The sequence below is a fragment of the Miniopterus schreibersii genome, assembly GCF_964146895.1.
Source record: "Miniopterus schreibersii genome assembly, chromosome: 7".
Classification (NCBI taxonomy): Eukaryota; Metazoa; Chordata; class Mammalia; order Chiroptera; family Miniopteridae; genus Miniopterus; species Miniopterus schreibersii.
The window spans coordinates 8,113,062-8,128,090 of record NC_138108.1 but is presented as its reverse complement, the minus strand read 5'-3'; the positions used below and the strand labels follow the sequence as shown (position 1 = coordinate 8,128,090).

General features: G+C 41.8%; 1 protein-coding gene across 1 annotated transcript in view; it reads right to left on the bottom strand.

The window, feature by feature from the left end:
* CUL3 (cullin 3) overlaps positions 1–5,518 on the bottom strand; it is an 81,449-nt gene extending 75,931 nt beyond the window's left edge. Inside the window, exon 1 of the mRNA XM_081142431.1 lies at positions 5,357–5,518. Within this exon, the coding sequence (XP_080998557.1) occupies positions 5,357–5,422 (66 nt within the window). The 5' untranslated portion in view covers positions 5,423–5,518. The remainder of the gene's footprint in view (positions 1–5,356) is intronic.
* Positions 5,519–15,029: the final 9,511 nt, after the last annotated feature.

The following is a 15,029-nucleotide window of genomic DNA, read 5'->3' as shown; positions in this document are numbered from 1 at the left end:
CATATGTTGAATACTCTAATGTAAAACTAAAATTCCCTACAGACTATCCAGTTTTATTTTTACAAGTAGTCAAAGAAATGCAAATTAAAGTACTATTTTTCACCTCTGACATTAAAGGTATATGCTGACTAAGACACGGATACACAGAAGTTAAAATGACACGACCTTGAGAGGTATAATTAATTCTTATGAGCATCACTTTAGAGCCAGACTGTCTGGGTTAGAATCTTAGTTCTGCCACTTACAAGTATAGTGACCTTAAGCAAATTACTTAACCTCTCAAGGCCTTGTTTGAATAACAAATGAAAATAGTGTATTCTATAGAGTTGTGCAAATTAAATGAGTTTATATATGCAAAGCACAGAGAACAGAGCATTCAGTGTTAGATATTATTACTACCTGTGAACTTAGTAATAGTTATCAATTATGGTTAGCCCAGTAATTCAATAATCATAAGTGAGCTCAAATATTTATATGCCTAGTCACAGCTGCATTATTTATAATAGAAATACATGGATTCATTGGAATTAATCAAAATAGTTGGCAAAGGAAATGATTAAGCAAATGGAGGTACTATAGGGTATTACAGTTACCAAAAATCATTTTTTCAATATATTTAACATGAAACTACAAATACAGTAAGATAATATATTTTTAAAGGAAGTATATAAAATGATACAGTATCTCACTTTTACTGTGTGCTCACACCTGTATGCCAGATTAAAAGGAAACACATCAAAATGTTGTTATACTGTTTATTTCCAAGTGGTAGGGCTACAGATAATTTTTATTTCCTTATTTATAAATTTAGATATTTATTAAGTTTTCTACCATGAATATGCATCACTTTTATAATGAGAAAAGCTACTAAAATGAATTCTTTGCTTTTACAGATTATGATTGAACAGTTTTCACAATATACTGGTAGACACTAACTGTAATTCATATTTCATCCCAGTGACTTGTTCTTACTAGTAACACCTTTACTTTTTTGATTTTACAATGGATAAACAAGAACTATTCTCAAAGTTGCATTATTTAAAACTAGAAGTTGTCCAGCTTTTATAGAAATCTAACAAAATTGCTAAATATCAAAAAATGATCTTGAATCAATGTAACAGAAAAAATTATCTCTAACGTCTTCTAATTTATAATACAAAGGGAAGGCATACTACTTTTTCTAGTCTTAATTATATAATCTCCCTAAACTAGAGAAATGTTATTTAATGAACGAATAATATACAAATGAAACTTTCTCTATTTTGCTTGAATGAATCAACCTTGTGACTAATGCAATATTTAAAAGGCCAAATTCTCACATTATAGTCTATACAACCAAAAATAGTTTCAAATTCAATATTGATACTAATAATTTTCCAGGTTCCTTTGAACTGCTACCGAGGAAGATAATGCAAAATAAACACTTTATAGATACCTACTTTATGCTTTTATTTTTCAACCTCTAACAGCTACAACACAGCTGGCTGTCTTAAAACAATTAAAAAGGAAGAATCCGTCTAAGTGTAAGCAACACTTTAATGAATTTGCTACACCTTGCTCCAGAATCTCTACAAGAAAATACTAAAGAATGAAAAATAAACTTACAGTTGATTCCCCACCCTGTGTGATTTGCAAGACTATTATTCAGCTTTCCTGTATGTATGTCCTGGTAGTTTTAGGCAACAATTACTTTCCCTAAGGAAGAGAAACCTATTATGTAGATCAAAGCTGTTCCCCCAAATCTGGCAAATATGTAATTGTAAAAACAAAAACATTAACTGTACCCACATGTGATTCACTTCTTGTGCCCTTAAGTACATCAAAAATAATCTTAAAACTTAATCTCTTACTAATGTCAGTCACTTTATGGGTTCCAACTAACGGTAACCTCCACATCATTCCCTGTCCAGGCCACATAGGTAGAGCTCTGGTAACCTCATTTAGAATTATGGAGTGGACATCACAATCAGAGATTCTTTACCACGATTAGCATGCTTCTATACTAGCAACTGAAGCCATTTCCAGATCACACTCTAAAGGAAATCACTTTCAAAATGTGTCTTAACTCTGAAGACTAAGCCAATTAAAGCAAATCAGAGGAGAGGCTAGCACTCCCATTCAAATACACCCCCTTCAATCCAATCAATCTTTCCAAGCTCCGGTGGACAGAACCCTGGACGTACAGATGGTGAGGAAGGGCTTTTCAAAGATAAAGACAAAAGGTTCATCCGACAGCAACTCATCCTACATAGTGAACAAAAGCCCAGCAGTGAGGCGCACGGCACATCAAGGAGAGAAGAGCAGGGATGTCTTGGAGCAGCATTCTCTAGTCCAAATCCATATTGTTTCCTGGAGTTTTGCAGCTTACAGCTTCCTTCCTTAAAAAAAGATTTGTGACCCTTGCTGCTACTTTGGGTACTCAAAAACAAAAAAGACATTAAATGATATAGATATATGTTGTGCACTGCAGGAAAGCTTAAAAACTGGGATAAACTTTTCCTCCATCAACAGTGTATAGGGAAAGTTATTGTTTTCTCTTAAAAGGAACCAATTTCTCTTGAAATCTTACGAAAAGGTCTACTTAAAATGTAAATTGTGCATAAAACTGGTATGGTGTAACTTCCATTCTTGTGAAAAATGAGTAAAGTACACTTAAAATATGCACTCAAAACACTAAAAAGACCCCGATTCTACTGATGGTATTATATCTGGAACAGAATTAACACAACTATAAAATATCCTGTAAGTTCACTAAACCACTCTTTTGCAATGAAAACAAAACTATCCCCAAACATACTTTTAGACGTTTTACACATCAATTTTATAAAACAGAATCTGAAATGAGCACTTTGGTTAAACTATAATTTCCCTTAAATTATAGTAACTATATATCCAAATGATAATGTAAACTACAGTATTTGTATGTACACATGTACACACATAAACAATATTTTTTCTTTATGGAACACTATGTATTTACTACTTCTGACTACCATTTACTCAGACTACAGTTACGCAAAAGATCACTAAGCTGGAATAAAAGAAAAATTATGAAGGTCTACAAGTACTCATTTACCAATGTGAAATACCATACAACTGAGGCATATCTCTATCCTTATTGAAGGCTCAAGTAACTATGACTTAAAAATTTATATATTAAAAAACTAAATGCTTCTTTCCATTGGGACTTCTTATGATGTTAATAATTATGAAATAATAAAAAATTCTATGCTTTTAAAAATTAGCAAATATTGACTACTGAACATCAAATACTAGTCATAAACTTCATTAAAGGATTTTTGGAAAAACTTAGAGGGCAACAAGTTAGACAGAAAGGGTCCAAATTAGCTCATAACCATATGCTACTTAAAAAACACACACCCAGTTTCAGTATCACATAGTGTTATCCTCTTCAGCTAAAAGGAATAATGAAATTCTCCCCCAACAATACAAGATCCAGAAGCAGTGATCTTGGTCTTTCAAGCTATATTGATATATCCAAGTCCCTAAAACAGTGCCTGGCACACAGTACTCTGTACTTGTTGAATGAATGAAGGAATGGGAAAACAGGTAGGAACAAACTAAAAGACATCAAAGTGTTGACAATACATACATAAAGGTACAACTGGCTAATCAGAATATTAACATGAGCTGATATCGAATGTGAGCTATTCCACATTTTAGTAATAATCTGAAATTGAATTCAGACTCCAAGAATAGCAAACTTTTCCTAGAAAACTTGTTGCATAAAATTATTCTAAAAACTAAATAATTCTAAATTCTGCTAAAAAAAAAAAAAAAAAGGTCAGAACTGATTCAGTAGGAAAACTAACATAACTCACAAATTCATAAACCCAGTTCACTGTTCCTTTGCATGGGAAAATATGCTAGTGGACTTCATTAGTGCTCTTCTGTCAGCATTTCTCACTTTGTAGTTTCTCACATTTACTTAGAAAAAAACTTCCAAATTACAAAATCCTTTCCAAGTACTTAATTCTCCTGAGTATATTCCACCTTGTTTACATAAAGCAGGAAGTCTCCACACATTGAGATTCGTGTTTATGTTACTACAGTTTCATAAGTCTGCATCAGGTGTGTTGTTTTAAATTTTAAGAATTCAAAGAGGTCAAGTTCTATGGGTGAGTTTCTTACTTAACTAAGACAATTATATTATTAATAAAGTCTTCCTCACTGCAAACTACTCTTTAGAAAAATGATGCTTTAAAAAGTGAGTACAAACCCCCCTTTTCCTCCTCACAGGACTTGTGTCTATGACTCTAAGAAAGGAAACCTAAGATCTTTCTCTAGTTGTACTGTTTTTAAATCTCCTGTTCAACTGCTAATCTATCTTGAGATATACAGTACGTGTTACTGTAGCGACACGAGCAAGTATGTCCAGTTTCTGTTACACCAGTACATTTTAATTGCCTGCCATTGACTATCTGAATCAGATATGACATCCAAAGTTTTACCCTATATTCTAAACACCGCAAGCGTATGACTCAACGTAATGCTAAAAAGAAAGTTTCTAAACCCAATAGGTTTGCAGTCACTAACACCCAGAGAGTAAAGCAACCCAGGGGGGCGATATCCCTTCTCTTGGGCTTCCAGGTCTAAGAAATGGGGAGCCAGTTGTCCGACTAGTTCCCGCTTGCTTCTCCCGACCCTCCCTCCTATGGGTGGGGAGGCAATTCCTACAGGAGATTTTATAAAGTGCTTGGAAAGCTTGCGGATGAAAGATGCTATAAATACACCTGATGTTACTAGTACAGTACTATCGAGCACTACGGGGAACCCTGTCACTGCGTGGAGGGTGGGCCGATGGCCTCAGGCTTCCCGAGGAGGGGGACAGAGAGAGAGAGGACAGTCCCCCTCGCCGTCCTAAAGGTCTGGCCGGCCGTCGTTTAGACTGGGTTGTTTTGTGAAACCACACGTGAAAAGTTACACACAGGCCGCAGACAGGGACTTCGACAGTCCCCATCCCCGCAGGTCTGGGAGTCGCGGGGACCGAGCGGGGAGAGGAGTGCTAGGGGCTGGGCCTACACCCCGGGAACGTGGGGAGGTGCCGGGACCGGCCGAGGGGCCCGGGCCGCAGCCGCCGCCCGCGGGGCGCCTGGAGGCACAGCTCCGGGCGGGGGCGCGCCGCCGGGCCCGGGCGCCGGGAACGGCCCGGGAGGGCGGCCGAGCCGGGGCCCCGCGCCGCCCCGTTGCCGGGAAGGCTCGCGCCCCGCGGCCGGCGGCGTGGGGGAGGGGAGGCCGGGCCTGCGGCCTGTTGGGGGAGTTCAGCCGGGGCCTCGCGTGCGGCTCTCGGCCGGGCCCCCGGCCCAGGGGTCCCGGGCGCCGAGGAGAGACTCACCGGAAAGGCCCGGATCCGCATCTTGGTGTCCTTCCGGCTGCCCGTGCCTTTGCTCAGATTCGACATGGTGCTCGTCCCCTCCCCGGCGGCGGCTCTGGGTCGCACTCCGAGGCGCCGGTGTCACATTTAAGGCGGGCGGGCAGGCGAGGGGCGACGCTGGGGGCGGCGGCGCGGCCCCGGGCTGGGCTGGGGAGCGGGCCGGCCCCTGGGCGGCCGCGGCGGGGGCGGCGGCGGCTCGGGCTCCGGCGGCTCGGGCTCGGCTGGGGGGCTGCGCTGGCGCGGCGGCTCCGCGGGGTCCCCCTCACGCCCGGCTCAGCTCCCTTTATCGCGCTGCTCCGCGATGGCGGCGGCGGCGGCGACGGACAAACATCTCACTGCGCAAGCCGAACGTCCTCCTCCTCCTCCTTCTCCTCCTCCGCCTCAGCGAGACGAGATCCGGCCCAGAGGGTGGAGGGGGGAGGAGGGAGGGAGGAGAGCCGGAGAGTGGAGAGATTGGGGGAAGGGAGGTGGGAGGACAGGAGGAGGAGGCGCACGGCCGCCGCGGGGGGACGCTCAGATCTCGCGAGAAGAGGGCTAGCGCGCTACCCCGGGTGAGGCGGGTCGAAGCCCGGGAGCCGGCGGGCGGGGGCCACGGGCGGGGAGGAGGGACACGGGGAGGGGGGAAGTGGGAGGGACCAGGGGGCGGGGAGGTGGGAAGTGGGCGGGGCCGAAGGCGGGAGGCGTAAATTGTCTTTTTGAAAGGGGAGCGCCGGGGACCGAGTTCTGGGCGGAGGTGGTTGCTGATTGGTGCAGCGCGGAGCGCGTTGCGGGGGGCGGGTCACGTGACCGAGGGCGGGGGCGGTTCGGAGCGCCTCAGCCGACCCGCGGTGGGCGGGGCCTCCCTGGGCGGGGCGGGGCGGGGCGGGGCGCAGTCTCGCGGAGGAGCGTGCGGGGCGAGGTGGGTCCCCGCGTCCCAGAACTGGTTCCCGTGTTTTTCTAGGGCATGTGGACTAGGGATGGGTACTTGAGCGGGAGCCAGAAAGTTGAAAGCAGAGTTGTGCAGGAGTCACCCGAAGTGTCAGAATTTAGGGTCCTGTGTGCTTAACGAGGCATTCGCATCGGCTGTGCGCACCCCAGCTCCAGGGCTGGGGGGTGGAGATACTGAGCCACAAAATTTTCTTAAACTGCAGAAGCTCCGGGGCCTCCTGAATCCCTGATACTCTCTGAGGGACCCAGGGCTTCTGAGTATGAAAATTTCTGTTCCTTACCATAAAATGACAGCTCCCTTAATGTAGTGCAATATTTGGTAAAAGGTGTTCAATAGCAGATAGGACGATAGAAACCTTTCTTTAACCTAACAATCACTTTTATCACTACCAAAAGTATTGTAGGTTTTGAAAGGACAAAAATATTCTTTGATTCCATTTGCTGCAAATTTGGAACTTTCTTTTTTCCATTGTAGTCAAAAGGTCTGGTTTGATTCATCAGTCTTGACTTGTACTTTCTGATTTGCCTCTTTGCCCAAATGATGGTATATGTGGATTTCTGATGCTGCAGACAAATATGTGATTTCCCACTAAAGTTTGTGATCTTCTCACTTTAAATAAGAACCTCCCCTTGGGATGGGTGTGTATATTTGGAAGAAGGGGTTAATACTTTAAATTAGCATTTGGAAGCTACAGTTTTATATATATATATATTTTAACAGGTAAACTGAAATATACTTTTCTATGTGTTTACTATAAGGTTGAATTTGCCCTAAATTAACTTAGTCCTGATGACTAAATTTGAGTGTATGCTTTCATTCCTTACTTGGTTGAAATACCCCATTTGAAAATATATTTTCTTGTTTTGTTTTTGTTATTAGCTAATCAGAACATGAGCTTAAGAAATGAGGATGTTGCTTGAAGCAATGTCTGTGTAAACACTGAAGCTAAAAATAGGTCATCAAGAACTGGGTTGATAAGGTAAGAATGGGAGGGGCTCTGATTTAAATATAAAATAATATGAGTCTTGGACAGGAGTTTATAATCTGTATGGTGATTGAACTTCCATTTGTATGACCATTAGACTGCAACAACCAATGTTTTATATTGATTGTACAGCCGTATGGCCCAGTTTCTTTTAATATAAGAATATAATTGTGGAGCCATTGGTTTGCTTCCTTAGCTCTACCACTTTATTGTATGTCTTTTGGAGCAAGGACTTGATTGTTTGGGCCTGGAGTTCCTCATCTGTAAAATGAGGATAAGAGTACTTCCTTCTTGGGCTGCTGTGAAATTTAAATGATTTCGTGCATTCCAAAGAGCCTGAGAGCAGTCCTCAACATAGAGTAGTCACTCAACACCTGTTGCCTATTATTATCATGGATAATTAAAGCCAAGCTTGTACTATCTTCCTGTATTCAATATTTAAGTTTCTAAAAAAATACTCGTATGCTTTTATAAATTGAATTTTATTTTAAAACCGAGGCAGTGTTCAACACTTGGATTTCACAAACCAATAAAATGTTTTCAAAAACCTGGGGAACGAATATAGATTTCCCCAACTTTATTTTGGCAAGCAAGGGCATTGAAAAGGAATAACTAGCATAAACTAGGTCCATTATCTTCCCCCCCCCCCCCCCAGTATTTTAACCACATAAATGGGGGAAGGTCAATTTTTGAATAAAGGCCAGTTTCTTAAATTGATTAACTTAGCCTTATGAAGAACAATACACTGAGCTGGTACTTCTCATTTCACTGTGAACTGAGAAACCATCATGGGCCAACAATTAGGAACCCTCTGCATTAAGGCATATTTCCATGTAATTGTGATGCATATCATTACCCTTTAATTTATTTGTTTTGTGAACGCAGATATTCAGATGTTGATTTTGTTTAAGCAAAATTTGCATTTAGAAGAATCACTATCAACTATGTCTTCTGGTAGGCTTTTCATCACAAAGACCCAGAAAAACTCTTGAAAATGAATTCGTCTGGCCTGGCCAGCATGGCTTAGAGTTGAGCATCAACCTATGATCCAGTAGATCTCTGTTCGATTCCCAGTCAAGGCACATGCTGGGGTTGCGGGCTTGATCCCCAGTAGGGGGTGTGCAGGAGGCAGCCGATCAATGACTCTCATCATTGATGTTTCTCTCTTTCTCTCCCTCTCCCTTCCTCTCTCTGAAATCAATAAAAGCATATTTAAATATATAAATAAATAATAAATAAAATGAATTTGTCTGCCACTGCCATTAAGAAATCTGCTCATTCATTTGTTCAGTTACTTCTTCATTTATTCAAGAAATATTTATTTAATGGCTGCTAAGGTGAACAAGACAAACGAGATCTTTCATCGCAAAACATATAGTTCTTTTTCACATCTCAAAATTTGGAAACTGCAGACCCAAGTTGGATTTGACCACAACTGCCTACACACTCCAGTACAGAAATCAGAGATTTTTTCCTTCCTAGGAAACTGGCGTCCTCAAAGTGCCTGTGAAACCCTCTCTGAAGCAGCAGCAGACTGTTCTCCTATGCCCACTGATACCCCTGACTGGCAACTATCAAGTTAACTTTCATGTTACTCGTTTTTCTGCCAGCCACCACCTCATCTAGCAGAGAAAGCAGCGTTGGAATCGGAACTCACTAGATGGTACGTGCCTACCAGTTGGTATTCACACTTACAGTGACGATGTGCTGACGCGGGAGGACAGTGGCCCTGTTTCCATTGATTTATATGGAGCAGATGCAGTCAAAGCTGGGAGGCGGAGTGCGCCAGCCCCTGTTCTGCATCTCAGTCTGGAACTGGGCATTATGCACTGTGAGAAGCCAGTGAAAGAGAATAGCCTCTTCTTGGCCATGAGTTTCTAGATATCCAGGATACCAAGCCACTTTAATCACTGTATCAGACCTGTGGATTTGATTGTGCTGATACTGGTTATTAAAACAGCTGACAGACAGCCTACCAACTCACTTACAAGGACCTGTTCAAAGGTTTTGAATAGACAAAGACTGTTAGAGAAAGATGTATGTCTTTCAAATTAGAAGGGGAAGATTCATAGATATTATCACTTCCGTGAAAGGGCTAGATTTTCTACTTTCTTACTTGTCTCCACCAGGCAACTAACAAGTATCGTAGGCCATTAGATTTGTACATATATGGAGCAGTAGCATTTGTATGTGCTGTATAAGAGGACGTGTTAGGAGAGTATCCCATTGAAACATAACCAAAGACATGTACATATTTGAAAATGGTGGTAGGTCTTCTCCATGCCTCTTTTCTACTTACTATTTCCCATGTATATGTCATCAAGACAAGAAGTATGTAAGACATGAGAGCATATGAAACAAGTTACATCTTGAATTAAAGAAAAATCATAAAATGTCTTTTATGAAAAACCCATCTCAATTTTTAATCACAATGTCATGCTAAATACACTTTCAGCTCTGGAAATTTTCAGCTCTGGAAATTTTCTAGTTGGCCTGGACAATGTTCTGTCTATTCCCCATTTTTCCAATATATTAATATTCTAGATATAAAAATATATACAACCAAATAACCTAACTTAACATAATTCCTCAATTGAAAATTATTACATCCATGTAATTTTATTTTGAAGAAAAAGAATAAAAGAATTTCCCTTTATTAATAACAGTAACTGTATCAAGAAATCTCCAGGGAACAATTACAAATAATGTATTACTTTCATGAAGAGGAAAGTATATGTTGACATAAGTCATCAGCTCTGTCTTTGTGAAGTAAGTTAATTTTGGAGTTGAGATATATAGCATGATTCCAAAGAGCTATAAAAGTAAATAAATAGTCTAAATTTTATGAATGATTTAGTAATTGTGTAAATTATAAATTATAAATACAATAGTCAACAAATGTAATAACTTGACATTATCTTTAAACTTCAATAAAATATGTCTTTTGTTCACAGTAAAACTGTATTCTTCTTATATCTTGAACTAGTAAAAAATCAAAATCTGAGTAAAGCAAAGGATTGATGGTAGAGATTTAAAATAATCATTAAGACACTAACAAACAGGAAAAAATTTTGAGAGCCAATTTCTAACCCCAAATTCATACAATAAATGATTTCCTAGAGATAAGTTTATTTGTAGTTACTGGTTTGTGAATCTTCTAGATCTTGAGTGGCTGGTTATTGGGCAGAAAACCCACTAAATGCACGGTTCTAAGAAAGGGACAGCATGGACACCTTGTTAGGATGAAACCAGCAACTTTATATCTACCCCAGTTAAAAAAACCTTTTAAAGATTTTTCACTTCTGAGACTTTTAGAAATGGTACTTCTCTGCTACTGAAATCCTTGTTGAGAAGTGCCTGCCTCTATATAAACCTTCATCTTTTGGGAAAAGTTGCTTTAGATGCTTGGATTGTGAAGGCAGCTTCACATTCTTTCATTAATTATTACAGCAACATTTGTCTTCGGGAGGGGGGTGTTGCTTCCTATTAGCACCCTGATTTTAAAGGATTTTCCCGTTGGTTGGTGTTGATGGATAGTGGTGTCTACTTCCTATCACAATAGCCGAAGGGGCCTGATCCTTTCCCTCCACTCCCATGATCGGCCTGGGGATGTATAATGTAGACTCAGGCAGTCAGTTTCCCTCTCCTGGAAACTCTTGGGCAGGAGAACACAGGACAGTTGGTGAGCGTGCAGGCAATGGCTGTGGGTGGCCTAGGCTCTTCCCACCAAATGACTGTAGCTGTCATTCCTGCTCTTCAACTTTCCAGCAGTCCTTTGATTCCTGCTTGTTCCCCAAACCTGGTCCTCCCACCTCCCCTCATTTCTGGCCTCCAAACATGCCTTCCCCAAATTCCATTTTTTGCTTAAAATAGTTTGTTTCCGCTGTGTGTCAGTCAGGGTCCTGGCAGGAAACAGATGGCTCACTCAAACACGGAGTTGGGGGCGACTTTAGTGCAGGAACTATTTACAGAAGAGTGGGCAGAGTTAGGGAGTGATCAGGGATAGGGAGGGATCTCAGGACCAGCTGCAGCAGGGAGCCCTGCAGCACTTCTAGGCTAGAAGGCCCATGAGGAGAAGTGGCCACCAGAACCTGGAGAGTGAATTCTCTCTGTAGCTATGGGAGAGAATAGCTGCCTGACAAGCTGGGGTCTCAGGAGAGGGCCCAAGCTACTGGCTAGTATGGAGGCAGCCAGGGAACAAAATACCTTGCCCTTACTATCCTTCCTCCTACCCTCAGGCTTCTGTTCTGGCTGCTGTCTCCCTATGGATGAAACTAACTGGAAACCAGGAGGCAAAGGAACCCTTTGATGGAACTCATCAAGGTCAGCCTTCTGAGACCCAGAGCAGAGTGAAAGGTGGAGAACAGTTCTAGAGAGGCAAACAAGGAATATCCATGTAGAGTGCTTGTGAACAAGACTTCTGACTGATAAAGGTAACACATACTTATACATTATTTTCTAAAAGCTCCCCCATCATTATAGAGTCTTTGCACTGTAGGAAGGTGGAGGTAAAGGGAGGCTGATACCTAAATCATGTGTCCAATGAGTGCTGCCAATTGCTGAAGGATGGAGCACCTGTTTCCTTGATCAAAGATTCCAACTGCCCTCAAAGCTGTAAAGCTACGGGACTGGATTCCTCTGGGTGGGAGGCTGCATTCAAACCATCCTAGAGTAGCAGTGGGTGGCTGTGCTTTGCCAGTACACTAATATTTTAGACGATGAAATAACATAGCACTGTGCTTAAGAGTGCCAGCTCTGGAACGAGACAACCCAAATCCTAATCTGAGCTCTGCGATGTGTCAAGTGAGCCCCACTTATTCTCATGAATAAAATTAGGTTAATAATAGCAGCAAGATCACAAGGCCAGTGTGAGAATTAAGTGAAACAATGTGAGCACGGTATGGAGCACACCTGGCCTGTAGTTTGAACTTCAGGAATATTAACAACTATTTTATGGTTAATTTCTAATACCATTTTTGACTTTTGTTCATGCAGCCCCCACAGCATTCTATTTGCTTGATCTCTTTCTGAATGCCCAGTCCCATCGCCCCTTACACGGTGGCTCCCTGCCATCTGTATCTGGTGTCTATACTTCTGTCCTCTCAGTCACATCACTTACCAAACAGCAGTCATCTTCCTCGTAACTTTTGCTTTTCTAGCTGCCTCTTATCAGTGGAGGAAAATCCCAAATTATCTGTTTCCTGGGGAGACCCAGGAGCAGCAAGACTCCTAAAAGCTGACAAGAAGTAGCAATGATGGGAACTCTGCTTCAACTTTCACACCGGGTCAAAATCTTCCCCAAGCTTTAAATCACTAAGACACCCTCTCTGTGCGTGGATTAAGATTCGTTCTCACCACAGTCCTAGGATTAACACTTTAAATCTATTATACTTATTTTAAGGTTAAACAACGGACTTTTAAAAATAAACACACAAAGCACCGTATCCCAACTGTCACTTCTCTTGACCTTTCTTATAGTGTATTCTTTTCTTTCCAGAACACACAATTTACAAACCTGGGCTGTGGAAATTACGCGTGGTCCAAGGCTCCATTTGTGCTCCTGCATTCCTTTCCCCACTGCCATGTCGCTTTCGTCCTGCACAAGAGGGCAGCAAAGCTGGACCTCACATCATTACGGTGACTGGAAAACGGTGAGTCTCACTGTCAATGTTAAGTGCACGGCAATTTAAATGTATCCTTAAAATTTTGATTAAATGTATGATGCTATATAACCTCAAGTTTTTTTACATATCTACTGATAAGAAAGCAGTTCTTTCCATAATTTTGTTCAGACTTTTAGAAGCAAAGGGAATGGACCGTATGGGTCTGGTTTGATCAACTCATTCACTGTCAGTTCTTGGTGAATTTACATGGCTACCACCTAACATTACACTAACCAGTGATACAAAGAGTTACAAATCAATTGAATGTAAGTAATATCACTTTTTAAAACAAGGCAGCAGACTCTCCTTTATATCAATACCTGGCATGTAACTTGAACTCAAAAAATATTAGCAATCTTCATATGGTTGTATCAGAGCAATCAAGTATATGAGAAGCTCAAGAAATACATGAAATTAAATGACTATTAACAATTAAGGTTTTTTGTAAAAATAGTGCATCTGAATCAGCTAAATTACTTTTTGCTGCAAGTAACAGCAAACCCAATTCAACCTGGCATAAGCAATAACCAAATCAATTATCTCACATAACAAGAAGTCCAGAGTTAATATGGGTTCCGGCCCTGGTACATCAGGGCTCTGGCCCAGCTTCGTGGCAACTCTTTTGGCCCTGGCCTTGGCTTGGTGGGAAGGTGGCTCTGGTCATTAAAGGTATCACTTACAGACACAGCAAAGGCTAGACTAGGGGAAGAAGAGAGACAGACTGTTTCTTTCTTATGGATCTGTTTTATGAGCTAGGAAACTATTCCCGCAAGCAGTCTCAGGAGACTCTCTCATGGTTCATTGGCCAAGACTAGGTTCATGTCTCTATTGACCTTCTCAGGGGCAAGGGGGGACGGACATCGTTTATACTAATTGGGGTAAAATAGATCTGTGGGTCAACTACCACCACCTACTAGTACAGAGCACATTTATCTTTGAGGAGATTTTACATGGAGATGAATGAGTTTGAGGGAGTATAAAGGGAAATGTGTGTGTGTGCATGTGTGCATGTGTGTGTATGTTGTGTAATAATAGGGTGTTTGGCTAATGAAGGGGGCATGATCTCAGGTGTCAAGTACATGGAAAGGATAGCTCTGGAGCACAGAAAAGGAGATCAAAGAGGAGCACATCACAGCCAGGGGCACACAGAAAGGCGCAGCTTGTTTCAAAAAGGCACCATGGGCCTGCACATTTACACAGACACCCGCACACAGCTTTTAGGGATCACAGGCTTCTCTTCTAGAGGCACTGAAGAAACCTTATTCCCCTCACCCTGCTTTGATGAGATCTATAGACACGGGTAGCCATAGGCAAATGGGGCAAGGTGGTTGGTTGCCCACATAGAACAGTTTGTTGATTAAGAGGCCCCTTCACTCTCCAAACTCTAAAAACAGAACAAAGCAACCCAAATGCCCCAAAACACAGAGGGGCCAAACTAGCTATTTGCTTAGGTGAGCAAGGTAGATATGGAACATGGGGTGAGAGGCCCTGTGCATTCTCTGAACCTCCTAGTATTCCACTCTGAGCCCCAAAGCCAGCAGCTCCACTGTTGGATAAAGCATTAGGCTCTAAGGTCCTTTCTAAAGTAAATGCTGTGGGAGGACTATATTAAGCCACCCACACCTTGTCGCTCATTATTACATCATAGAAACTAAGTGTACCAGGAAACAAGCAAAGTCCCTAGATGGGCGGGATCTTCAAAAATGGAAAAACAGCTACTTTATCAGTTTGCCTGATTTCCAATATTCCACTGCCTGCTTGTTGGTAAGAGGCTGTCTCCTCTCCATGTTACAATGGACATTAACGAAGATGTATCCCCAGAATGAATGAAGTAAGACCTTGGGTTCCTTTTAGACTCTCATCAAGGGAGTGAATGGGTAAATTAGCATTTTATATTGTGATGATTGGTTCAGAAATGTTTATACTTGATTGATGCAAAAATGTCTGTCCATCATTCTGGAAACTTTCAAGCTCTTGACCCTGTCTCAACTATTCAGGAGGGAAGGTGTGTACATCTCCCAAAGACGTAAAGAGCTGGTGTAACAAGAAAAATTCCCT